Source organism: Tiliqua scincoides, chromosome 1 (genome assembly GCF_035046505.1).
Source record: "Tiliqua scincoides isolate rTilSci1 chromosome 1, rTilSci1.hap2, whole genome shotgun sequence".
Taxonomy (NCBI): Eukaryota; Metazoa; Chordata; class Lepidosauria; order Squamata; family Scincidae; genus Tiliqua; species Tiliqua scincoides.
The window spans coordinates 97510645-97537352 of NC_089821.1; the positions used below are offsets into that span (position 1 = coordinate 97510645).

At 42.5% G+C, this 26708-nt stretch overlaps 1 protein-coding gene across 1 annotated transcript in view; it reads left to right on the top strand.

Annotated features, from left to right (window-relative positions):
• GPD2 (glycerol-3-phosphate dehydrogenase 2) overlaps positions 1-26708 on the top strand; it is a 98270-nt gene that overhangs the window by 21224 nt on the left and 50338 nt on the right. The window contains exons 3-6 of the mRNA XM_066611997.1: positions 6328-6499; positions 11594-11718; positions 14021-14118; positions 18231-18394. Of these exons, the coding sequence (XP_066468094.1) occupies positions 6328-6499; positions 11594-11718; positions 14021-14118; positions 18231-18394 (559 nt within the window). The remainder of the gene's footprint in view (positions 1-6327; positions 6500-11593; positions 11719-14020; positions 14119-18230; positions 18395-26708) is intronic.

Consider the following 26708-nt stretch of genomic DNA (forward strand, 5'->3'; position numbering starts at 1 on the left):
AAATGAGTCTTTTCAACACACACTGGCACCAAGAGAAGACATAATTCAATTAGCATGCACACAGATTGTTTCCCATATCCCCTAGAAACATCTCATTTACTCTGTAACAAGCTGGCTTTCAGCAGTATGCCATTCACCCCTCTTTTTCAGAAATCAGGCTAGTTTCATTGCTGATGCAGCCCTGTTAACTTGAAAATGGAGCTTTGTGGAACTGTGTACCAACACACTTTTTGGGTACAGAATTCTGGAAATTGGAATAGTAAAATGCTTGCGAACCACGTCTTGCACAGGTTGACTAAAAGTCCTGGATGAATCTGTTTGTAAGGATTCTGCTTATCTCTGACCATGCCATCCTAGCTTCTTTTGCCACAGACCAGACCCTTGGGAACAATCCAGCAAATCTTACCATTACTTACCATGGCAAATTTAACTTTGACAATTCAGTTCACCCTCACGTTACCTGCCATTTGTCCTGCTTGGATGCCGGCTCACAGCTTCATGACTGGATTTGTATTTCTTGTTCCTCACCTCTTTATACTTTTCCTGTTTTTACCGCGTAACTCCATTCCAACTATCTAGTTCAAGACCTTGAGCTTAAGGAACCCTTTCCTCTGCCCCTCCCCCAAAAGGCAAACAAATTAAGCAAGTTTAAGCAGAATATACTGGTTTCATCAAACTGTCATGATTTTCAGTGATTGTGTATTTTTATTTTGGCTGGATAGAGGGAAAAGACTTTTTTTTCTGTGTTGGTGAAATGTGATAGTTATTGAATCTTTCGAGTTGGGGAGCCACGTGAACACCCTATACTAGACATAAAATGTATCTCCTTACTTTGGAGTTGTGAGCGTGCTTTTTCTGATATGAAGTCTTGCTGCTTCAGTTAGCACCTGTGTATTTATAGGCTTGTTTAGGAATAGGAGAAGTCAAGTATTGACACGCATAGTGCTGAGATGGCATAGCAAATGGGGATAGCGGACCCCACCATCATACAGGACAAGTGCTGAAGAAAAAGAAGGCATAGCAAATAGGGGACAGCTGTAGCCGCCCTGGGTCCCTTTAGGGAGAAGGGCGCGATAGAAATAAAGTTTATTATTATTATTATTAGTGAGTAGGTAGCAGCAGGAAATATTTCATAGTGGATTGATTTTTTGGGGTTAAGTTACAGGGCTGCCATCCTATTTGTCTGGCTTATTGGTCGAAGTGTGTGATTCTTGCTTAGGGCGCAAGAGGGCTTGGGTACGTATCCAGTGTAAGTCCTCCTGGGGATGTAGAGAGGATTTTACGTTTATGGGACGGGCCATAACTACATAGAAGAGCATCTGTTTTTCACACAGGTTCAATTGCCGGTATCACGCAGGTTCAATTCTCAAGTTCAATTGCTGGTATCTCCAGGTAGGGCTGGGAGAGTTTCTGTCAACCAGACTCGATATAAGGCAGCTTCTTATATTTCTGTGGTAGTGATGACCAACAATAGTATTTCATCTTTTACTTCCAGAAACTTTTGGACTTCTCATATTTCTTGTGGATTGTTTCGTAAGACAGAAACATTTTATAATTTGCTGGTTTCCCCCTACCCTTTTAATCTAGGATATGGAATCTAGGATAATCATTGTAATGGAGCTAAGATTTTGGCCCAGTTCAGGCATGGTTAAATTTTCCACACTGAGCATTCTTAAGGATATAACAGTGTGGAAGCAATAATGTATGGCAATGATGCTGCTATCCCAGTATCTGCTGTAAAAGGAAGATGGTTTTCTTTGCAGGCATTGCCACTCTAGTTCCCTATGTGTATGTAGGAACATAGCATAGAATACCCTGCCCTACAGACCTGTCGAGGTAATGCTAATTGGAACTTCAGGTAGTTTTCTTTGATCTCCTTCTCCGAATAAGTGAATATGTGAACTTATTAAATGTGAACTTATTATTAAATTATTAAATATTAAATGTGATAATGCATCAGAAATTTTTTCCCCCTGCAAGTGGAGTTGCGGTAGAGTGGATCCCTTTAAGGCTGTTGTTTGCCACCTGTCCCCCATGTCTGTCTTTTCGTATCATCTTACTGAACTAGTTTATATTTGTACATAGCTTATTCAGTATACACAGACATGACTTTTCAAAAGTCCCTCGTGTCTATGACTTGGCATGGAATTGGCAGAGCTGCAGCTTCTGAACAGGAAATCAAGTTTGAAAGATGTATCAATCAAGTTTGAAAGATGTATCACAGAATGCAGTTTAATAGAATCAGATATCCCTGTTTACCATTGTGAAATAACATGGCAAAAATTCAAATTAACCTGTAGGGTTAATTAAAAACCCCATCAATTACAGGGCATTATTATAGTGAAGGGTGTGGTTAGTTTTATGTTGGTCATAGATTCTGGAGTGCCATGTTACCACCCCCTCCCCTTGGGGTGGGTAAAAAGGAAGGTCATAGTTCTGTCTCAGAATGCAGAGAGAATTTAGGAAGTGTGATTTAAAAAGTAGAGGATAAGCAGTTGGGTTTTTTTTGGGGGGGGGGGGGTCCTGACCATTTCCAGATTTCTTTCCCTTGTGTATGATTTCCACATTAATGTATCAAGATCAAAGGCTGATCTGACACATAAGTACATTTTAGGACAAATGAAGTTCATCCTTCAGCTTTAGATTGATATCCATCAGACGCATGAAAATGATGTACTGGCCTTTGTGGTTTTTGATCATATTGGGAAATGTACAACAGGCCAGTATCAGTACTGCAATATAGTGGGGTGCATGGCTTTGAGTCCCTGGCTTTTCTAAGGTCACCTAAGGGCTATTTGCACATTAAACTACCCGAGTACAAACATAGTTAGACTGTACTTGGGTACAATTATTCACATCTTCCATTCAATACAGGTTGTTATTGCCACTTGGACACTTTGTTTAATGGAGAGACCATTCACAAATGCCATATACGTATACCTATTACAGGTATCCCCCACTCATTTGAAGGTTGAGGAACTGGAGCCCAGGTGAAAAGTGGAAACAGTTGAAAAGCAGAACCTGGTCTTTTTTTAGTTTACAAATGCTGCTTCCAATGCAAGAAAATTGCAAAAGCCTTTTTTATCTTGCAAATTCCTGCTGTCACACAAAGATTTCTGCAAATAGACCCTCATTAATGCCTTCAGGAATGAGAATGGAATGAAGTTGGTGCACTCTCTCTCTCACACTCGCATACCAAAACAGTTTGAATCACCATGTCATATGCAGATCAACATAGGGGAGGGCAAGTTTAGTATTTAGAACAGCAGAGAGAGGTTGAAACTGCTGAGCATCCCTTGAATGAATGACTTTGGGGTATAATTGAAATATGTTGAAAGAGCAGATCTTCAAAAATGAGCCATCAGAAAGAGAGGGATACCTGTATTAACTGTACACATACAAAATCTTTGGAAGCTTTAATCCCATTTTTTGTTGTCAGAGTCCTATCCTTTTGCATTGCTTGTATAAATTTTGCTAGGATGGTTTTTCTTTCATACTTCCATAGCAAGCATAGGTTGATCAGCTACAAAGTCAGGATTGGAGAAAGCCTGATATGCTGGCTGGTTGTGAATAGCTTTTATGATAGTGAGTGAGTGAGTGTGAGAGGGATGCTGAGATGGGGCTCAAGCCCTTGGAGATGGAGACGCAAGCACATGTTATTTTGTGGCCTTGCATTTTAAATAACTCTCAGAATAATTAAGGTACTTGGCAACAACCCATTGTACATAAGCTAATTAGTATAAGTATCAGAGGTAGATTAGAACCCATAATGATGGCACTTGTAACGTAGATTATGTGGTACATAACCAGTATTTTTTATTTAACTCAAAGTAGATTCCTAGAAAAGGCCTTTAAAAAGCTTTAGAAAAGACCTGGGTGTATACAGACATAGAGTGGTTGCATTGGCTGATTCCAACTTAAAAAAGGAAAAAAGTAAGCATTTGTATAGCACTTTTAAGTTCCTCTCTTTATACTATTTCAGTTATCCTTACAACACTCCTGTACACAGTACACCAGTATCAATATCACCATATAGTGGAGTGGAGGGCTTGCAGTGAGTGGCTTGTCTAAGGCCACCTAAGGACTATTCACACATTAAACTGCCAGAGTATAAATACTTGGCAGCCCAATCCTGAGCTGCCCAGGTTGCGGGGCTGCAGCGGTACCGAAAAAGGCTGCTGCCACATCCTATGCACTCTGGACAGCCACCGGCGGCCTTTCGTCCCCTTCTCCTCCGTAAAGCGAGTAGACACGCAATGGTGCTACTCGGTTCTCCACCAACCTAAAGGTTGGCGGTGAATCAAGAGCCTCTGTGTTGAGCAGAGAGCCCAACATGGAGACTCTGGATCCAGTGAAACAAAGCTCCAGCTGTCCCGCCTCCCTCCCCGAAATGCCTCCGTCCACGCCTCCGTCCACTTACCTCTCTGCTGCTCGGCAGTACACGTGACTGCTGAGTGGTGGAGCTCCGGTGGCCACCTGGCACTAGCCCAGCACCGGCCAGAGCTGGGCTACCACTGGTGCTCGCCCGGTGGTAGGGCCCGAAAATGTGCCTTGCGGCATGTTTGCGACAGTGTTTACTGGCTGTAAACCGTCGCACACTGTTCAGGATTGGGGCAGTTAGTTTGTACTTGGGAATGGTGCGCCTACTGTTCAATGCAGGTATAAGTATTTTTAACAATACTGTTTTTAACAAAACAGTTACAAAGCACTTTACAGATACAATCAGTATGCAGGTTTCTAGATTGTTGATCTGTAAAACTAAACCTAGGTACAGTCATTCACACAGCTTATGTATACCTGGGGCAGTGTAACTTGTGAACCGTCCCCTAGTGACCTCAAGGCTGAGACAAAGTTTGAACCAAGGTCTTCTTTATTAACAGCTTAGTCTTCTGGCTACTGAACTACATCAGTTCTTCAGAACATAGCACATTTACTTGTAAATAAATTTGACTTGTAATTGGAATTCTGCTGATGTAAGTGCATTCTGACTGAAGTGTAAGGATGAGTATTGCTTCACTTTCTTTTAATTTAGAAAAGTATCAGTCACTTGAATGACATTAGGTTTAAACAAGCCATGTGTAAAATGACATTTTCACAATTATTACAGCTTGCAATTATTTGATGGAGTATGGAGTCATACCTGAACCTTGGGTAGATTGCCCTTTGTTACTGACCTCTGCAGCAGGTTGCAAACTGTGCTAGTTGCCTTTTTTGTTCACATGCAACTGACTATCTGCTCCAAGTTTATGCATGTGAGGGAACATTCAGTGTTTCCCCACCTGTGATAGGATCCATTGTACATTTGCATATTGTCAAAGTCTTCATCACATGCATAACTCGGTCTCTGGTTTGGTGACTTCATATGAGATGGCAGCAGCACGTTCAGTTTAAGGCATTTTGGCTCTGCAGGTATTAAAGCTATTTTACACTTTCTGTGGAAAAACTGAGGGTCGCTTCAGATGCATGATGTTGTTTTTTTGAGATTGTTTCTTCCATATTGTGTGTCTCCACTCAGTTACTTGTGAGAAGTGTGAGTTTCCCTCTTTAGATGCACAATAGGAATAAAATGGATTGCACCTAACTGTTCTGAAAAGACATTGTAATATGGCACTGTCTTTTGTGGCTGTGAATCTAATCTGTTGGAAAAGGAGTTTGTGTATGCCTACACTTAGATGATGGACTTAAAAAATATGTACAATTTAGAGCGAATTCAGACTACATCTTAAAACCCAGATACAAATGCATCAGATTTTAGATAAGTTGGACTGCCAGTTTTGAATGGTGCACATGAATTTACATGGTTAGCTTTTCCTTCAAAAAATGAAAGGGTCAACCAAGAAAGGATCCTCTTTGCCCTATGCTTTCTCTGCTTGTGGTAGAGAAACCTGGTTATCTGAGAATGCATGTGCCATTCACGTTTGGCAGCATTCTTTATTATGCAATTTTAATTAATTATACCAGAGTGTGAAATGTAAAATGTGAATTAGGTCACTCCTTATACAACACATAGGTCTTGTATTAATCTATAATAATTTAATTAATATGTCTGATTTTTTTTTTTCTTGGCCACCTTTCAGATTTAGTTCAGCCCGGCATTTTACATGTAACTTTTTAAGGTATGATTTTAGAAATCCTTTCAACAACCCTATTAATAGGCCAGATTTATTATCATATGTATGGGAATGAGCTCAGAAACTAGTAGGTTGCATACCTACCTAGTGAGTTTGTGTTGAGATTTGAACCCGGAATTTTATAGCTCTTGGAACTATGCAATCTCAGTTTCACTCTTGAAAATTTCCTTGACATTTTGGTTTTTTATGCTTACAGAATAATCTTGTATCTGTTGAAGCTTCAGAATGCAAGACCCTACACATGCAATCTCAGCTTCCCACCAGAGACAATCAACTTGAGGTCCTGCGCAACACCTGTGAATTTGACATTCTTATTATAGGTGGGGGCGCCACAGGAAGTGGTTGTGCCTTAGATGCTGTTACGAGAGGTGAGTTTTGCAGTATGGAAGGCAGCTCTGTGTTGTAAGCATTGCTTTTCCTTCTGAAATCTGAATAAGTGTTGCAGAATCAGTTAAGACCGTCAAATCAATTGTGTCTTTGAGGAAATGAAGAACATCAAACCAATTGTGTCTTTGAAGAAGTGAGGACAATACTTCATGAATCTGAAGTGGGCTCCAGCCCACAGATGTTTGTGCTGAAATAAATGACTTTGTCTTTAAGGTGCTACAAGATTCTTTACACCAAGAAAGTGACCACTTTAAAAGTTAAGCAGGCTTGTGTCTTGCTGGCCGCCCACAGCCATATTTTCTAGACATAGGATGCAGCAAAGTGTCTATTGACAACATGAGATCACAGGGTGGAAAGGCTGTTATATGCTATGGAACATTTTTCTGTTTCTACAAACTTGAAGTCATTTCCTGTTGCTAAAGCAATTCTTTTAATTAAAACAAAACAAAAAAGAGCCTGAGATTAGTAAAAGAAAATCTGGTTGCTACCTACAGCAGCACCTCGATTTTTGTTGCCTTGACTTTTGTTTCTTCTTTCAACTTTGCTGAGTATCTGGAAGTGACCATTGTTGAAAGGGGCCGGGTGTTTAATGTTGCAGACTGAAAGGGGCTGGGTGATTAGTAGAGATTTTTACGTATTTTTTCACAGATTTCATTTTTTCCCCCAAGTTAAAAGTGCAGAAAGTGGTGGATGTGTTTTTATTCCAAGGTCACATTTTTATAAATTATAATAGATTTAAAAGTGTATTAGGTAGGTGATATAGCTGGCATACTGTCAGTAGGTACAGCCACATTACATAGTCAATTTGGTATTATAAAATGATTTTTTGTTTTTTTGTTTAACAAAAATGAGAAGTGCAATAAACGGTGTTACATGTTTATGTTCATCAGCTCTGAAAAACCACACCTCTAAGGATTAGGGAATTTGGTCCAACTATGTTGGTATCACAGGCAACTATGGAGTGGATTTATAAATATTTAGGATTGAGATGTTTCTGCCCTTTTTGGTAGAACAGGACACAAATAAAAGGTGATGTTAATCTATATCCCTCCTTTTTTACCGTATATGTTGATTGTATCAGTAACTTTCTGAAGTGTGAAATGATCATAGGAATTTGGTTAATGAATTGTATATTGTTTTTCTTCATTCATGGGAATTTGCTCTCATATTAAGTTTGATGCTTCACTTAACAAATTCGGCTTCCTCTGTGTTTGATAATGTTTTTGCCAAATTATTCCTGATTGTATCCATTAATCTTCAGTCACATTTGACAAAAATAAATTGCTCTGATCTTCTAAAGTTACTAGGAATAATTAGATTTTTGAGGACATGAAAGTTTAGGGAGACCAAGAGAGAGGCTAATGTGCCTGTTTAGATTTTTATGATAAAGCACTTAAAATCCTTAATGTAATGCAAGCTAAGGGAGAGTGGGGGGTGTTGATCTGCGTTTCTTCCTTGGATATGCGCAGTCATGTTGCTTTTCTCAACAGCCTTGGTGAGAATCTTGCTGTACCTGTTCTTATGGTTCTTTTATTCCTGATTTGTGCTTTCACTTGAGAAATTGCTTCATGGAAAGAACTGGCTGTGAATAGTTGCAACGCTAGTGGGGCTTACTACTTTATTTAGTTTAAAGATTGCTGTATTACTTTAGAGGTTACCACATAGCTATGATTTACCTTCCCTCCCTCAAGAAAGACTGCATTTCCAGTCCTCTAGGTGTTTATCTTAATTGGATTTATTTTGTGAATTACTTCATTTTATGAATCTGGCAAATAATGGTTTGTTTTTGTCAGCCTGTGGCTGATCATCATCTCCTGATAATTCAGTTATTTCACACTGCAGTTACTAATGGTTGTGCTATTGTGTGTGGGTGGCTTTTCCTTTTTTAAAAAGAGTTTAAAAGACACTTCTTTTAACAATTTGGTATGAATTGTTACGGTTAAACGCACATCTTTCCCACCATTTTTGTTTAAGTCTAGCCTATTTAATGTGCTTTGGACACACTCTGGAAGTTAGTGATAGACAGGGAGGCATGGCGTGCTGCGGTCCATGGGATCACGAAGAGTCGGGCACAACTTAACGATTGAACAACAAAAATTTAATATGCAAAATATCCTTAATGGACCTGGGAGGCTAAGAACTGTTAGAATTGCCTTATTGGGGCTTTGGTCCAATCCTTCCAGTCTAGCATTCAGTCTCCAACTGGATGCCCAGGAAAGCTCACAGAGAAGTGCATGATGGGAGTTTCTTGGAACATATGATCTAGTAAAGTCAATTAAGAGATACTGTCTCTGAATATGAAAAGCTCAATATTCACTAATCCACATTTTGCTAATTAATGCAGCACGTTGAAGGCACATTTCAGATTTCAGTAGAATGCTTATCGTTTTCTTTGGCCTTTGGGATCTTTTGGGGACCAACCGGGCATGACATGGCAGATCCATGATCAAAGGTCACAATGTGTTTTTTCTTTATTTAAAAGGGGGTGTGCATGCATACGCAGGTGTTCATTCCCAGTTTGGATGGAGCTGCAGTACTAGAGTAGGGTATTCTCTTCTTCTAGGTCTGTTTCCTGGTTTTAAATCCAGCTCGTTGAAGCTGTTATTAGCTGCGATAGCAAGGAGTAGAAAAGAGAGAGATTCAGTTTTCTTTCCCTCTGTAACTAATATCAGTTTTGTGAACTTGGGGAACTGTTGTGAGGGAAAGAGTTCTGGTCCAGATCTTTTCCTCTCTTCTCCCCCCCCCCCCAATGAATACTTCAAAGCAGTTGTGAGATCTTACCAGATATTTCCCATGTTTAGCCCTTAGAATTCTAGGAATTTGACCATTCATTTTAATTCTTTCATTCAGATGAAAGTGCCATAGAAGTGTCTATGTCATAAAGTTTAAGCCAGTGGTGTCAAGCTCATTTCATTCAGCGGGCTGAATAGCTTTTGTGGTGCCTGCTGAGGACTGGGAGTGATGTCATTAAGCAGGAAGTGATGTCATTAAGCAGGTGATGCCCAGAAATAAGCACTTTTTTTCTGGCTTAGGAACTCTTTTGTTGCAAAAGAGAAAATATTCAATACTTGATAGTATTTTGCAGGGCTCAGCAGTTGAGTGATGCTCTGCAAAGTGTTGCTTTGGCAGAAGTGGCACTTCTGAAAGGGTAGCCCATGTGTTAATTGGACTTTCCCTTTGCCTTAGCAGTTCCTTCCTTCTCCCCCTTCTTAATCTACCCTTTCCCATGTATGCATTTTCAGAATTTTCCTTCCATCACTCCTTCCCAGAACCTCTGCAAAAGCAGCACTTCTGAAAGCCCAGTTATCACTTGGGCTATTGGTTCAGATGCGACACCTCCCTAGAAGTGATGCTGCTGAAAGGATCTTGCATGATAATTGGGCTCTCCAAACACCACTCTTTTAGAAGTGTTGCTTCTACCAGTGTGTCACTTTGAAGCTCAGCAGCTGAAGAACAGCTGATGGTAGTCTGGGAGAGCCTAATTATCATGGAGAGCGGGGTGGGTGGATAAAGAGCTTCCAGGGATCATATCTGGTCTGTGGGCCTTGGGTTTGTCACCCCTGTTCTAAACACATATGCATATGACAGTATAAAGACCAAAGAAAGTATTCCAGCAATACATCTCAATGACAACTGTGATGACCGTGTGCATGGAAGATGCTTGCGGGAGCATGGAGACATGCAGTGATCTGGTTCTGAATATAAAGGAGTGATGCAAGGAAGATCTACATGTGGAAGTCCCTTTGGTGGCATCCTTATCGGGTGTGTGCCTCTGCCCTAAATGGTGTACCCAATTTATGGTGTGTTTTTTTTTTAAATTTGTGCTTTCTCATAAGTTCTCAAACCTTTTTGTCACTCCTGAAGTGAAACTGAAAATTCCAAGATAGAGAAATACAGAATAGGTCTACTCTTTTGAGGAAAAAGCAGTGTGAAGCCTTTTCAAGAAATCTCTGAGGAAAGGATCTTTGAATGTAGTGGAAGGAGAATGTTCTTCACCCAGACCATCCCAATTGCCATCATATCTGCTCCAGCAGGGTTTCTGGAAGCTGCTGGAAAATACATAGAGCCTCTGGCTCTTTGCACCGACAGCTCCTAAGCTAATGGCAGCCGTATGGCTTTCTTGCCACTGGAAAGGGGCTTATGGCCATGGATTGTGAGATCTCTTGCCGGAGGCCATCAGTAGGGTTGGGTTGTCAGTCTATTTTTAATACTCTTCTGTGTACAAAAAATACGTTGCAGGATAACTATCTGTGTTCTGTTCCTGTCACCAAATAAAAAGATTTTGCTGACTCTAAGTAGTTGCCCAATTAATTGATCAAAATTTTAAATACATGTTCATGTTACTAAAACGATGAAATAGTTACTCTTTGATACATTCAGAAAAAAGCATAACAGCTTTTGTCTATTAAATTATAAAATTATTGCTTATTGTTAAACAGAGGCCATCTAATAATGTTTTCTTTTCCATTCCGTATTGTAGTAATAGCATCAAAAAACGCAAACTAGTGTGTCCCTAGTTTGTTGCCCTGCTGATTAAAATCTGCCCTCACCAATTAATCAGCTAAAGCTGTAGTTGATTGCTGATTAAACCAATTAAAGCTGGCTGCCCTAGCATTTAGTGACTTCAAGGATGTGAACTCAATGTGACAAACTGGGGCTCTGGTTGAACTATCTTCTTTCTTGCACCCATCCAACTTTAATCTCATTTTATATTGTGTGTGTAAAGTGCTTCATTGTTCTTGTTATTAAGGAAGTGAGAAACAGGTCAGAGCTTGCTTACAGAATTCTAACTGCTTTTCGTACATTTCTTCCAACTCTATAGTGCTTGAATATATTCTTACACCCTCTGGCTATAGTCATTTTCATGTGTCACATATTTTGCAAATATATAGATTTCCCTGAAGAAGCTGCTACTCTTCATTGCCAACAAGATGGTGCCATGCACTTTGAATACAAATTCATCCATGTTCAGAGTAATTTTTCTTGTGACTGTCTCTACCCTAGAGAAGTGTCTTTAATGAATTACATACAAATTGTGTAATTTAAGAAGTTAATTTGGCTTTCTGGTTACGCAGGCCTAAAAACAGCCCTTGTAGAAAGAGATGATTTCTCATCAGGGACCAGCAGCAGAAGCACTAAATTGATCCATGGCGGAGTGAGATATCTTCAGACGGCCATCATGCAGTTGGATTTTGAACAGGTAATTGTCTTATGATGGAAACTGTAAAGCAAAAATGTCTAACCGACCCCCCTCCTTCAGTTCTAATTACATTTGTTATCACATTTGTGGTTTTGAATGTATTCCTCAGTGGCTTGCCATAGACATTCTGCATACCAAAGGGCTGACTCAGTGAGTTCAGAAAGAAGTGGCAGTAGTTAATATTTAAATTATGATAAATTGTAATAGTACAATTTTACAATAGTCCAATATATATAATATTGCAGTACTGATCAGGGTTCAGGGTTCCTTTTGAATGGAGCTTGAGGAAAATTTTTTAAGGTTTAAGAGTATATGACCCAGTTCAGAACTGCATTCCCAGTCTAACAATCATGTTTCTTAGATGGGGAATGTACCATATTCTGCCTCCTTCCCTCTGCCACTTGCACATCTGGTTTAATACAAGATGACGGTTTGCTATGTCATTGATCCTAGGAAATTGTGATTTGAACACTCTTTACAATCCATGGCTTTCATTCCTGTGTTATATATCTAGATGCCATGATAAACTGTGGTTGGCAAAGTCTTATATTAAGTCAGGTGTGCAGGGGGAGAAAAAAGTGTACGACATCTGAACTGTGCCCGTGCATGATTTTTTTGCCCCACAATTTAAATATTTTTTTTCAAAAAACAAAACTTGCACTGTAAACATTTCTACAGTAAACTTCAGTTTCTTGTCTTCTGGATTTCACAACATTCAGTGCATTCCACAACCTAAATACTCTGTATCCTTGGGCTAATGATAGGTTTAGAACCCTTCTTCCCATTGGGCTAGAATTTCACATGCAGAAAGTCATGATAAAGGAGAGCTTTCAAGTTAGGTGCTATCTGCCATCTGCATTCAAACTTGGTACAGTTTTCAGAGGGGCTGTGAAGCTTGTGCTTTGCATGTGGAAGGTCCTGGGTCCCTTGGCATCTCTTTGCAAGGTTGGGGAAAAATCCCTTTTCTGAAACCCTGGCCGCTATAGACATTACCAACCTAGATGGATCAATGGTCTGACTTGGCAGAACATGGCTGCCGATGTTTTGACTATGTGTTTTTCCTGCTGAATGTGTAAATCAATTCTTGCATGGAAAATTACAAAGTTTCAGTAGCACCAAGGGTTGAAAGGCAGAAGTAAGAATGCCATATGGGTGGCCATTTACTTAGCAGATTTTAAAACTATACCTTGATTACTATATCTTGGTAGTGTTAAAATGGCTTCATGCCCTGAGGATTATAGTTACAAATGTAATACCTTGATTCAGAAGGGGAATTGTTGTTATTAGTACCGGGCATCTCTGTGTTACCTGCGGAGGATCCATTCCAGCCCCCTCCAAAAATAGAAAGTCAGAATACAGGCTTACATTTTGCGGCAATCACATGTCCTCCTCCTACACCCTCCCCCATTATTTTCTATATCATTATTTTTGATGTCTTTGTCAATGTACAACCAGCTAGCAGCCTGAACCAACTTTATTTGGCTTTAGTGGCGCTCCTAAAAATGTAACTGAGGTGTGGTAAAAAAATGTTTTGCTCTGTGCCACTTGTGGAGAAAAGGATCAATGAGTCAGTGTATATCTTTCATTGCTAGTCCACCTCTTCAGAGGATCTTTTCAGAAGTCCAGTTGTTTTCAGCCCCCCAGTTGATGCACTCATCCCATCTGAGTGTGCCCGCTCCATACTTGTTACGTTCTTGCTGTGCAGTAATGCCAACTTTATTTATAGAACATAGCCATCTATGAGGAGGTCAGATTGCTCCCTCCCTCAGGCTAGCGTCTGGAGAATATAGAGGCTGCTGAGAAAGGAAAGTTGGCTATCTGTGACATACAGGGTAGGGTGGGGGACAGTTTGGCTGCACCCGTACAGCACATCTTCAAAATCAACTAAGGGCAAGCATACACTGTGTTTTCTTTCCAATGTATGGAGTGACAGTTTTCATTTTAAGAGAATTGCACCCATGATTCATCTGAGCTGTGTGCTTTTGAGTACAGGAAATAGAATTAATCTCCTTTTGAAGTGCCAATCTTTTTTTTAAGTCAATGCCCTCTTGTAGAGATCTTAATGGGAATTTTTTGAAAGCTTGGTTTAATAAGATGCTGAAAACACAAGGACCATGAAATTTGTTTTGTATGTTCAAGTCAAGAGAAAAAAGTTCAGTACTGTGAGTTCTAAATTTGACAAGACTGGAGGTATGATAAGAGGGTAGAGTGTAAAGAAGGGGCTGTCCCCAACACTTTGCATAGCATTGTTTTTTGGAATTTTACTGAGACTGGGTTTTGTAAATCCTCTATTGTGTTTTAGTACAAAATGGTGCAAGAAGCCCTCCATGAACGTGCCAACTTGCTTGAAATTGCGCCTCATTTATCTGCTCCCCTGCCTATAATGCTTCCTGTTTACAAGTAAGTCATCCAGTGTTTGTTCTGTGTTAGCTGCTGATGGGGTTATTTTTAGTGTCACCAAGGGTGTAGTTAATTTGCCTTATGTTTTTAAGCATGGGACATGCTTTATTCTTGATTATGAAGGTGAGAATTGTACCATTACATTGTGAAAATGTGATTTGCCAAGTTTTGAATATGAGTTCCAGAGCCCGTAGCTGCTTGTTCTGTTACAGCAAACAGGCAGTCGAGTCGTGTGGCACTAAAGGCTCACCTATCACCTTTTTTTGAAGGAGGGACTGTAAATAAGAGGTAGAGCCCTTGCTTTGCATGTAGAAGATCCTGTAACATATTCAGGCAGGGCTGGGGGGGGGGGGAACTGTCTGAAACCCTGGAGATCTGCTGCCTTTCAGTGTTGATGTTACTGGCCTAAGTAAACCAATGGTCTGACTCTGTAGATATGACTCTGTAATGTCATATGTTTTGAACATAACTGCAACACTTAGTGATTCAAACATACTTGATGGAGCTTTGACTTGGCTGCCACGTTCTGGACTGAAGATGATTTCTGCATGGTCACAACGCAGATAACTGTAATAAAGTATTTTATTTGTGGTGCATACACATTTGTGTTCAGGCATGATTTATGCATTTTGAAATGTGGAAAGAGCTATGGACAATATTTAGAGGTACTAAAATGGATGCACAAGCTCATTGTTGTTTTTCCATTGCACAAAGCACATTTGGTCCTCCTTGCTATGCCAGTAGTAGCACTCCCTTGCAGAGATGGGCAGCTGAGCCAAGACCCAGGGCTTTTCCTAAGGTTTGTTTAGCACATTCATGACTGAGATGAGACTCGAAGGCACATCTAGCTTAGATTTTTAACTATTATGCAGTAACTTACTATCCTATGTCTACGTCAGTGGTTTGCAGACTGGGGCGTCGCGATGCCCCAGCCTGAAGGCCCTTGCCTCTTTCCCCTTAAGGGGCGGGGGCAGGGGGGAGGTAGCGACGTGGCAGCAGTGTGTTCCCCAGGGCTGCAGGAACTGGGATGCACTCACCAGTCCTTGCAGCAGCCATCCTGGGTTGCGGGGAGCCCTGCTTGAGCACCTGCAGGGCTCCCCAGCTCGTTAGAAGTGAAAGTGGAGCAATCGCTTCCGCAAAACGAAGCAGGGCTCCCTGCGCCCCTGAGAGGCTGCTACAGGAGCTGGTGAGTGCATCCCAGTCCCTGAGGCCCCCTTGAGCAGCGCAATCCTGGGGATCACGTCGCTGCCTTTCCCCCTGCCCCCGCAAGGACTTACAGCGGTGCAAACTCTCCAAGAGAGTTTGAAAACCGCTGGTCTACGTGAAGATGAAGATTAGCTTAGTAAAAGAGTGAAAAGTAAGCTTAGTAAAAGAGTGAATAGAGGAAGATGATTTGTTATTCCTTTCACGGATACACTTGAATCTTGCTTGCCCTTTGTAAGAATAGTACTGAAGCCTTCCAGTGATCCTGGGAAAAAAGTTAGACTGAGAAATAGAGTTTTGTCCAAAGCTACAATTTGAACTTGAGCCAAGAAAGTATTTGAGCCTGGGTCTTCCCTGTTCAGACCCAGGCATTCCACCACATTCACTTTCAAGTAAGGAAGTGTACAGGGAAAAAGGAGGGCAGGAAACAAAAGATGAAGAACTGCATTCAAGTAAAGGGGATGGTCCTGTCAGCCAAGAAAAATCCTTTGATGCTCTAAGACAGTGGTTCTCACACATTTAGCACCAGGACCCACTTTTTAGAATGAGAATCTGTCAGGACCCACCAGAAGTGATAGCATGACCAGAAGTGATATCATCAAGCAGGAAAATATTTAACAATCCTAGGCTGCAATCCTACCCACACTTACCCAGGAGCAAGTCCCATTTACTATCGTTAAAAGTATGTATGTAGTAGCTTGTTAAAAGTACAGATCTATAACATTTCTCCAAATGCAGTCACAAACCATGGGAGCATCAAGTCTAAAAGATTAAAAATAAAATTATTGAAATGAATGGGGACCCACCTGAAATTGGCTTGTGATCCACCTAGTGGGTCCTGACTTACAGTTTGAGAAAACATTGCTCTAAGATGTTTTCAGGGTAACTTCATACCATTCCTTTCTGGTCCTTAATGTTTCTGGTGAGTGAGTTTCTAAATCATTGCAGTGTAAATGAACGACTTTTTGCTCATTTACAGTTGCCTGCTTTGGCCTCTGCAAAGTTGCCTGCTTTGGCCTCCCACAGTTCAGATGGCTTATGGTTCAGGCTTAAGTAACCTGAGAGTGTTGCGCTGTGTCATTTTAATTCTTTTATAACATCTACCTTTTTCTTTTAAAAAAATAAAAAAATTAATGATTCTTTCCCCATCAGGAATGCTTAGTCACAATTTGGTTTTTCATGTGAGTGTGCTTTTCTGGCCTGGCGAGTCACTTCAAACTCTCCTTTAGGCTGAGTACATTGAAGCCAGTGCTTGTGGGATATTGAAGATGCATTAGAGTATATGAGTGTGTTAAGTGTTTTGAAGAGTGAAAATATGATTGCTTAAGCAGCAGGTGTCACTGTACATGGGCAAGCACCTATCGTTCTTTGCAAGAATGAAAATTAAACGGAACAGTCCATTGAAACCCACTTATCTGGGCAATTTGGGGGCCATCCAGAACACTTAGATAATCTAGACTTCACATAAACAAGATAGTTCTTTCCAAATAGACACATGGAGTATATAGAAGACAGATGGTGTACTCACTAAGTAGGAGTTCTGGATAACGTAGGTTCTGTAAATGATGGTAGTCTACTGAGTACTCTAGTGCTGCAGTAGTGCAGGTGCCGGAATCTTTTGCTTGCCATAGAATGGCTGTGATGCTTTCCCAGGAGTAGGCAGTAGTGGGTGCTAATGTTCAGGTGCCACAGCATGATGATCTGCGAACTACACATGAAGCTGCCTTTCCCTGAGTCAGACTATTGATCTGTCTAGCTCAGTATTGTCAACAGTGACTCACATCAGTTTTCCAGGGTTTTGGACAGAAGTCTTTCCCTACCTAACTAGAGATGCCATAAATTGATTATGGGTCCTTCTGCATGCAGAGCAGGTGCTCAACTATTAAGCTATGGCTCCTCCCTATAATAATAAATAATAACCACTACTAATACTATTATTAATATTCTGAGCCCTTTTTAATGAAAACAGACTAGTTTGTTTTCAGTCCAGAGGGCTTGGGAGGGTTGTATGATTACATCTTGAATTTATCTAATGCACGGCTCACCAGACACTGGCCTGCAGGCCAGATCTGGCATTTGCTCAAAACCCTCCCCTCCATGAGCAGCACTTACTGGTCCGCTGCTCTGCCGCTGCATTCATCACCCATCTGGGCATAGGGGCACTCTGCGCAGTCGTGCCTGTGGCCCATGTACCAGCAGGCTTTTCACCAGGATGTCTGGGCCATAGACAGGACTGCCTGGAGTGTTCCTATGCCCAGATGGGTGATGAACAAAGTGGCAGAGCAACAAAACAGTAGGTGCTGCTCAGGATGGGGAAGGAGTGTTCGTTGTGCAGCAGTCTCCAGTTTGGAGAGGACTGATCTAATGCATTTCAATGTACTTGTAATTGCCCTGCAAGGCAGACCAGTTTAACCCCCCTTTTGCAAGCATTGGTATGTTGGCATTGAGAATGAAAGAATAGTGGCTTTCATTGGACCCCCTTCTATGTTTGTGGCCGAAGTGAGATTTGAAATGGGAACCTTCTAACTTACAACCCGCATTCTCAGTACATATGGAATTATGTATGACAAAATAGTGCTGTGCTCATATTGTAGTACTACTTTAGGTAAGTGTGACTGATGTATTGACTTGCAAAAGTCATCCACTGAACTTCACAGAAGAGCGGGTCTGAAAACCAGCATTCCCCATGCAGCCTGACCAGTGCTGGCTTTCTTGATACTTCAGAAATAGTGATGCAGGATGTAGGATTCTTGAAAAGAAGATACTAAAATGATGGCACCATTATGCAGCAAGTGTGGCTTAATGTGAGATTGTGTTTAACAGTGTTCTGTGGAAATGGAAGTGTGGCACATAAAATGGTAATGATTTTTTTCTCTAACCTCTTTCTCTGCCCTTTGTTTCTATTGTAGGTGGTGGCAGCTGCCATATTACTGGGTGGGAATTAAGCTCTATGACCTTGTAGCAGGAAGCCAGTGTCTGAAAAGCAGCTATGTGCTTAGCAGATCAAAAGCCCTGGAACTCTTTCCTATGTTGAGGAAGGAAAAACTCGTAGGTGCCATTGTCTACTATGATGGTATGTTCTTTTGCTACTCAAAATATTTTTTTTAAAGTTGAAACATTATGCATATTGCTGTCTGTGCTCATTAGAAGTATGAAATGCCAGACATCGGTATCTTTATAACTGTACTGCGTCTTGTTTCAGTCTGTTTTGTTCTACAGATACAGGTCAGGCGCATACCTGCTCTGCTTTGTCTCTTTGATTCATGTATGGCTGATGGATAGATGGTCTTTCATTGTCCAAAAGGGCTTGTGTAAAGGACTTGGACTGAGTGATGGTTCTTGGCTTGTTTTCAGTCCTCATGCATTGCTCCTTGACTGTAGCATCAAGTTCACTGCTCATTGACTGTAGCATCAAGTGACAAATTTGCATGAGTGAATATGCCACCACATATCTAATATCTTGGGTTGAACTGTCAATTGCTTGATGTCAAATCTAAAGCAATACTTTCATGCAGACAGTTCCAGTCATCGGTTATTGAGGAATGAAGTTGCGTGCAATTCCGTATGAACCATCCCTGCAGTTCTGATAAACAACTCCAAAATTATTTGCTTTTGAATTGTCCATTTAGTAAACATGCGATGCTCCTTTGTGGGCTCGGTGCAGTCACACATAGTGGCTTTCTGCGCATTCGCAGAGCCAACTTCAAAAACTTCCAAGCTATCTTGAGTGTTCTGCATCTGTTCTCTTATGGGGAAAACATTGTGTACATTGTGTGGCCTGAGGGCAGAAAAACACTCAATCCCTCACTTCCTTTTCAGCCATCTCTTCAGCAGCATCATGAAAGGATCACTTCTGCCTCTTCCCCCATTGTTTTAAAGCAGGGGTGGGAAAACTTTTGACTTGAGGGATCCTGGACCTTTAACAGTTGTGTAGGAGAGGAAATTTCAGAAGGTGCAGCTTGTCATCTGTGAGATGACAGGCTGCACCTGCTGAAATTCCCTCTTCTATACAATTGTTAAAGGTCCAGGATCCCTCAAGTTAAAAGTTTTCCCACCTCTGTTCTAAAGCAAAGACACTTTTATTTTGGTTCTTAGACTTATTTTCATTGCTTAGAATCAGTACTTGTTAGTTGTTTTTTGAAGGAGAAGGAAAGAGACTTAGAGACCTGTGGGACACTCCTGTGGGGCTAAGCTCCACCCCAATAGGCATGACTTCTGACCACTGTGTCTTGCAGGGGAATTCTATGTATTAATAATAATAATAATAATGAATTAGCTTTGCCTGGAGCCACACTGTGACAGTAGCCACTCACCTCCTCTCTCACAGTGAAATTCACCACTCCAACGTCATTTTTTTTTTTGCCCTCCAACATCATTGTGAACTTCAAAGTGAATGACCAAGATTTCCCCTAGATAAGGAGAGAGACTAAGGCCGCAGTCCTGACCAACTTTCCAATACTGACATAACGGAAGTGCAACTCTAAGGTAAGGGAATGAACATTGCCTTGCCTTGAGGAGTCCTCCGTGACTGCCCCCCAACTGCAGGTTGCAGCACATGCCCCACTGGCACAGCTATGCCAGTGCTGGAAAGTTGGCTAGGATTTGGACCTAAATTAGTTTTAACCTAATTTTTTAGTTTTATGGTTTTTACTATACTTTATCCCAGAAGCCTGGATAGGGACATCCGACACCTGGACAAGTCTTCTAAGTTGAGTTTGCTTTGGTGGGCTCCATCCTGAGAAGGACAGTGGCTTCCAGTTTCATGTGGGAAGCATGAAGCTGAGGCATGGAGTTCCTCCTGAAAAGGATTCTTGCTCTCACACTTGTATGAGCTGTCAGTCAGCCGTGAGTTAGTCACTATGGTGTCCCAATGTGAAACCAGTGCACCCTGGTGTTTCTCCTTCTCAGCACAACTGTGAAGTCATCTTCAGTGCCATCTTCACTGAGAAGGTGAACTTTAGCAATGTAAAACGATCAGGAGGACATTGATTCTATTCTCTTTTTTTCATCTGAAGCGAAACTTCCTCATATTGAAGCATACCTTTACCAACAAAAAGAAAACCCATTTTATCTCCCACAGATGGTGGGAGAGGGTGGATGCTATGGTAAGGACGTTTTACACCAGAGCTGCTATGAGCATCAAGATAACCAGTTTTCTTTGCTGTGTGACTGGGTAAATGTAGGAGAGAACATCTGAATAAGCTGAAACAAGCCGTTAGAGGTTCAATGCAAACTTGCCAGCACCTTCTAGTTTGAGACATCTGCAAATAGCTGATGCCTCAACAGTCCATATTAATCAAGGCATTGCCTGTGATTTTCAAAACCCACCTTCAGAGGGGGAAAGAGCTCTGCACACACTGGATGTTCCTGAAAGGAACTGAGGGACTGGATTTTTTTCCGCTCTTGAGGTGCATGGTGTGCACAGGGTTTTCTACCAAGCTCTGGACACTTTTAAGGGCAATTATGCACATGCACTGAGCTCCACTATGTGTGTCTGCATAGATGATCACTCGAAGAACTATAACTACAAGTAAATAACTTCTCTTTTCTGAGCGTTTTGGTTTTCATGTCACCCCACAATTTCTCAGCTTACGTTTCCCGCCACTAGGCCTTTGCGTAGCCAACATGGTAGTTACCAATCAAATCCTTGGAATTTAGAGGGTATGGTTTGCCATGAGTGAGCTTTTGAGCAAATAACTCTTCAATAGCGTCTCTCACTAAACTTGGATGTATTTTCAAGAGCATCGCATCTGCATTTGTGGGCACAAAGTGTTATATTATTGAATTCACCTTGAAATTGAGGTGAAACTGCATAAATTTAAATAAGTGATGGGGAATGCAGCCTACTAAAATGCGTTCAGAAATTATTAGAAGCCAAGAAATTCAGACTGAGTTGCATTTCAACGTCGAGTTGCGCAGCAGGGTGTCCACTTAACAACTTTCTTGTAGCTCCCTGCCATGCCTACATACTAAAGGCCAGCTTTAAATGTGAATTTATCTTTATGTTAGACTCCATAAAATGCTTTTATTGTCTATTTTTCCCAATTGGGTGACTTATAGGGGCCATATCCTTCTGTTACAGGTAAGATTGTCTAGAATGTAATGTAGCCAAGAAGCCAGTTTTGCACTACTAAGAGGGTGCCTCTGAATGTTGTTTTTTTTTAAACCACCCTAGACATTTAAGCACGAAGGCTGCTTCCCTGCATATTCAGATGAAAGATATTTCCACAATCTGGAAATATGTGTTGTCAGCCCCCTTTTTTGAACAGTGTTGCAGTAGCCTTCTAAATGTGATTTGGTTGCACAGTGAAACTGGAGGTGCTTTGTTCATACAACACATAAGAAGTCTGTGGAATTGGTTATCACACAATGTGGTATGTCCCTACCTTGGATGGCTTTGAAAGGGGATTAAACAGCTTCGTGGAGGACAGTTCTATCAGTGACTTCTAGCTGTGATGGCTATGTGCTGTCTTCAAGTTCTGCAGCACTGCATCTCTGAATACCAGTTGCAGGGCATCAGCGATGGAAAACAAGTATGCCTTTCTCTCCTGCTTTTCTAGAGGCACCTGGTGGATCACTTTGGGAAATGAGATGCTCTAGATGGGTGTTTGGCCTGATCCAGAGTGTTCTTTGTTTTTGTTTTGTTTTTGTTCTTATGTCATATAATCACTTCATTATGGGCTGAACAGAAATGCAAATTGGGTAAATCTGTGCTGCATTCCCTTCAACTCAAATAAGTATCCTAGACGGTAGAGATGACCTTGTGAGTCCCTTCCAATTCTGTGATTCTATAATTGATGCTAGTGCTTCTGAATGAGGAGAGTTATTTGCAGTAACCTAGAATAAACAGTAAAATTCCTTGATTGGCTCCTCCCCTCTTGTCCCACCCTTTGATTAGTTCTCTGTTGACTCCATCAGAATAACTTTGGGATTAGGAACAAACACCCAGCCTCCTGTCCCTCTAGGCAACCTTAGAGCTCCTAGGCAGGGAGCTCTCAGCCTTATATTCAAACTTGAATACTTTCCCCCCTTACCTAGAATAGTCTGTGCCAAATCTCATTTCTCAAATGCTTAAAAAGAATCTACAGTAAAGAATTTGGGCATTGGCTGCTGTATTCTTTTCTTGTGCAGTCAGTTGGAGACCTTGTAGGATTATGATCATGCCAGTAATGAGCAAGGGAAAAACATTTGAAAATATATTTTTAATCAAATAGTTGGAAACTCAGTCCAACTAAATTCTACTGATATGCAGGCAACTGTGGTGGTTGGGGGAGAGAAGAGATGAGATTTATTATTGCACCCCTTAATTTCATAGCTGTTGCCTGATACTTCAGAAGGTAAAAAGGCTGACTTGTGCTTGCTTGGTAAGGTGAATATACTAGGGCAGGGGTCGGCAACCTTAAACACTCAAAGAGCCATTTGGACCTGTTTTCCGGAGGAAAAAAAACCTCAGGAGCCACAAAACCCTTTTGACATCTAAAATGAAGATAATACTGTATGTATAGTTTTTTTTACCTTTATGCTCTTATAGGTCCCATTTTTATAATGTAGCCCCTTCTTGTAGCTTTTAGTTAGTTTTGTCATACATTCTTGTCCTGTGTTTTCAGACGCCTGGTCCTCTATGGTGTTTTGCCTGATTCCAAGGCCATTCTCTGCCTGGAGAATTATGCCCACTTTAAGCAAATTAGCTCCCCTTCTTTCCCCCAACAAATGACCCTGGTTCTGCCCTGCAGTCCTGCTGGACCCCACCTCCAGGGTAGCTCGCCTGTTCAACCTGCAGAGGTCCTCTCTCCTGCCAGCAGCCTCCCACCACTACAGCAGACCCTGGGTCCTCAGCAGGTCTTGGGCACAGCAGCAACACTTCAAACTCCAGTGTCTCCAGCAGTCCATTAGTCACAAAGTCAGTCAGAGCATCCAGGGCAGACTCCAAAGTCAATAAGCCAAGTCACAGTCCAAGGTCAGATTCCAAAGTAAGTCAGTCAAATCAGTCAGAGTGTCAAAGTCAATAAGCCCAGTCAGTCTCCTCTCCTACCTCCAACCCACACCCCCTTCCTGCCTCAGGTGCTCCTTATATCCCTGAGGGCCCTATTGCCTTCAAGTGGCTGCAGCTGTGCAGCACACTCTGCTGGATGCCCAGGCCTTACCCTTAAAGGGCCCACTGCTGACACCACATCTACCTCCTCACCAGATCTTCCAGGATTCCAATACATATGTTGGTTATGACATCTGCTTATCATACATGGATACTAAAGAACTCCCCCCACCTTCCAGAGGCACCCTGCTGGAAGGAAAAAAGGACACAGACTCCAGAGGTGGGGAAGAGAAGAGGGGGGGGCAGCCACAGGCCTGCCCTCCCTCCCTCACTCAGGCTGCAACCCTCTCCACACTATCCTGGGAGTAAGCCCCATTGGCTACAATGGGACTTCTGAGCAGACAAGTTGGTTGGAGCTCTCAGGTTGCAGTCCTCTCCACACTTTCCTGGGAGGAAGCCTCGCTGACTACTTGTGAGTAGACCTGCATAGGAGGGGGCTGAGGCTGTAGCCCTCCACACCTTCCTGGGAGGAAGCCCCACTGACTACAGAGGGGCTTACTTGTGAGTAGACCTGCACAGGAGGAGGCTGAGGCTACAGCCCTCCACACCTTCCTGGGAGTAGCCCAGGGACTACATTGGGGCTTACTCTCGAACAGACCTGCGCGGGCTCCCACTCACCTGTCCTTGCTCTTGGTCTTGAGCAGGCTCCAAGGCTGCCATCCCAGGCACCCTTTCCTGGGAGTAAGCTTCATCTGCTGTACTGGGGCTTACTACTGAGTAGACACACAGGATGTCTCCTCAGCTGTGGAGGAAAAGCCTCTCCTTGCACTGAGTGGGGACCTGCTCAGGGAAAGGTGGGCTGCAAGGGCTTGCAATGGCTGAGGAAGGGGGCATCCTGCTGGAGAGTTGGGGAAGGGAAAAACAGGGAGCTTAAGCCTGCAGAGTGGGCAAAATTGAAAAGGGAAACCAATGCGGGGCAGGTGGGGGTGAAGGGAGAGGAGGGCAGTGAGCTCAGGAGGCGGAGGGAAGCAGCCTGCGCTCCCAACACAGGTGCCTCCTGTTACCCCCTTTGCCACTTTCACCGGGAGGAGCTGCAGCAGACGGCTGAAAGAGCCACATGCGGCTCTAGAGCCGCAGGTTGCTGACCCCTGTACTAGGGAGAGGCCATGCTGCTCCTAATAGTCATCCCCTAATATTCATCAACAGTAGGGGACATGCTTGGCACACATAAGGGTTTGAGTTGAATCTGTAGCATTTCCAATTAGAAGGATCTCATATCGTGGCAAGATTGAAAATGGCTGCTCTAGACAGTCTCAACCTAGACAAGATACATACTAGACAGTAGATACTGTATTATCTTTACAAGAAAATTTTCCAATCACTGTGCTGTGGCACACTGGTGTGCTGCAGATGGTCTGCAGGTGTGCCATGAGAGTTTGGGGGAGGGTCATTTGTTAGTAGGGTCCCTGGGGGATGCGCACCTCTTCTGTCAGTGGGCTGTGCCTTGTCAATTGTCAAAAAACTCTTGGTGTGCCTTGGCAATTTTAGTGCCTTTTAGTGCCAAATTTAGTGCCCAAGTCAGTGTGCCATGAGATGAAAAAGGTTGACAATTACTGGTCTAGAGCAACAGTTCTCAAATTTCTCAGTTTTCAGAGCCGTTTACAATCCTAAAAGGAGACTTGGGTAGCCTTGCTGGGGCATGTGAAGAATCTTGGAGTTCCAGAGCACTGGTGCATGTGCAGAGTGGCACAGTGCCAAGACCAATGCTGAGTACAAGCAGAACAGGAGGGGAGTGAGGCTTTAGATTGGAGAGAAGGACTTTGTAAACAAGTTGTGGAAGAGATAGGGGCTATAAGCCTCCAGGACCCTGCAGGAGGCCAGCACTACCCCCCCCCCATAAGTAAAAGAAGCCCATTGGTGGGCAGCGCTGTGATCTCTGCAGCACTGTCACTGCCTTCGGAGCAGGCCACTCCCCTTAAAGGGGAAAGCCCTGCTTCCAGTTCCCCTGGTGGGTCCCAATCCACCTGTTTGGAAACCACTGATCTAGGCTGGGGCTATGATCTCAGGATAATGATTTTTGAGGGAATAACATCTCTGTATCCCGAGATTATGAGCAAGACCTGCTTCCACTGCAGCTGGCTGAAATGTATCCCATCGTGCTTTAATTCCACCTCCTTTGAAATCCTTTTCAAAAAAAACCTCTTCCTCTTACCAGTTTCCCTTGTAGTCTTGCTTCTACAACTCCTTGCTTGCCTGCCTGTCTTTGGCGCTTTTTGCTGCATCTTGTCTTTTGTATCAGTTGCCATCTGAAAACGTTGACAATGATGAGTTTATTTCTCCATGTTCCTTCTCCTGAGCTGGAAAATCTAGTCCAAATCATGTGTTTGACCTGTGAGTGATCGGTCACCCTCCTGACCTCCGTCCCCACAGCCCATCTCCCCACCCTGGATTGTGGCAGATTGTGGGCATAGTAAATGGGGCATATAAATAGTTCATTTTGGGTGCAAATTGCTGGAGCAGAGTTTCTTCATGGGGTTGGGTACTGGCACCATTACCATTTGGTGTGCCAAGTGAAGGATTTAGTCAACCTGCTGACCCCATGCCCAAGCTGAGAAAAGAAGTCACGTGCCTTTGCATCTTCTTAAAATTGTTGAGAACTGTTTTGGAAACTTTTGATGAAGGGCAGGGTGAAATTGGATGACTGTTTGCCGATTGATATACTGACAAAGGGAGAGATGGCTCTGTGCTGGTGCCTGCATTTAGCATGAAGGCTCAATTAATATCTCAATTTGATACTGAGAACTAGATGCTTGTTCAAATAAAATGTGAGATGGGGATTTGAACCCAGGTCTCCTTGTCCAAAGTTCAACTTGTGAACCATCATGCTGAAGCCATACTAATTCTGGATTGGAACATATGGAGTTGGGAATCTGCTATCTGGTGGGTTGGTATGGCATAGGTTGCCATGAAGTCATTGGGGAAAAGGGCTGCTGCCTGTGACCACACCCACTCCAAGTAGTTGGAGTTCGCCTTAGGGGAGTCCGTCCCAGGCAGTAGAGGCCTCTGGGGCATTTGGCTGTGAGATACAGGAAGCTGGACTAGATGGGCCTATGGCCTGATCCAGTGGGGCTGTTCTTATGTTCTTATGACCAGGACCGGGGTAGGGGGTTCAGGCACCTGGTGTCTTCTCCCTTGTATGTTACTCCTAAAAGGGGGCTCATAGGCACCTGCTTCCACTCAGCCAGGCAGCCTTTCCATCCTTGAGAGTGTCATCATTGGTCCCACTGGCATTTTTTTTTTAAATAAAATGTGTCTCCTTGTTCGTGCCCACCCCCTTAGACCTACTGGGCTGATT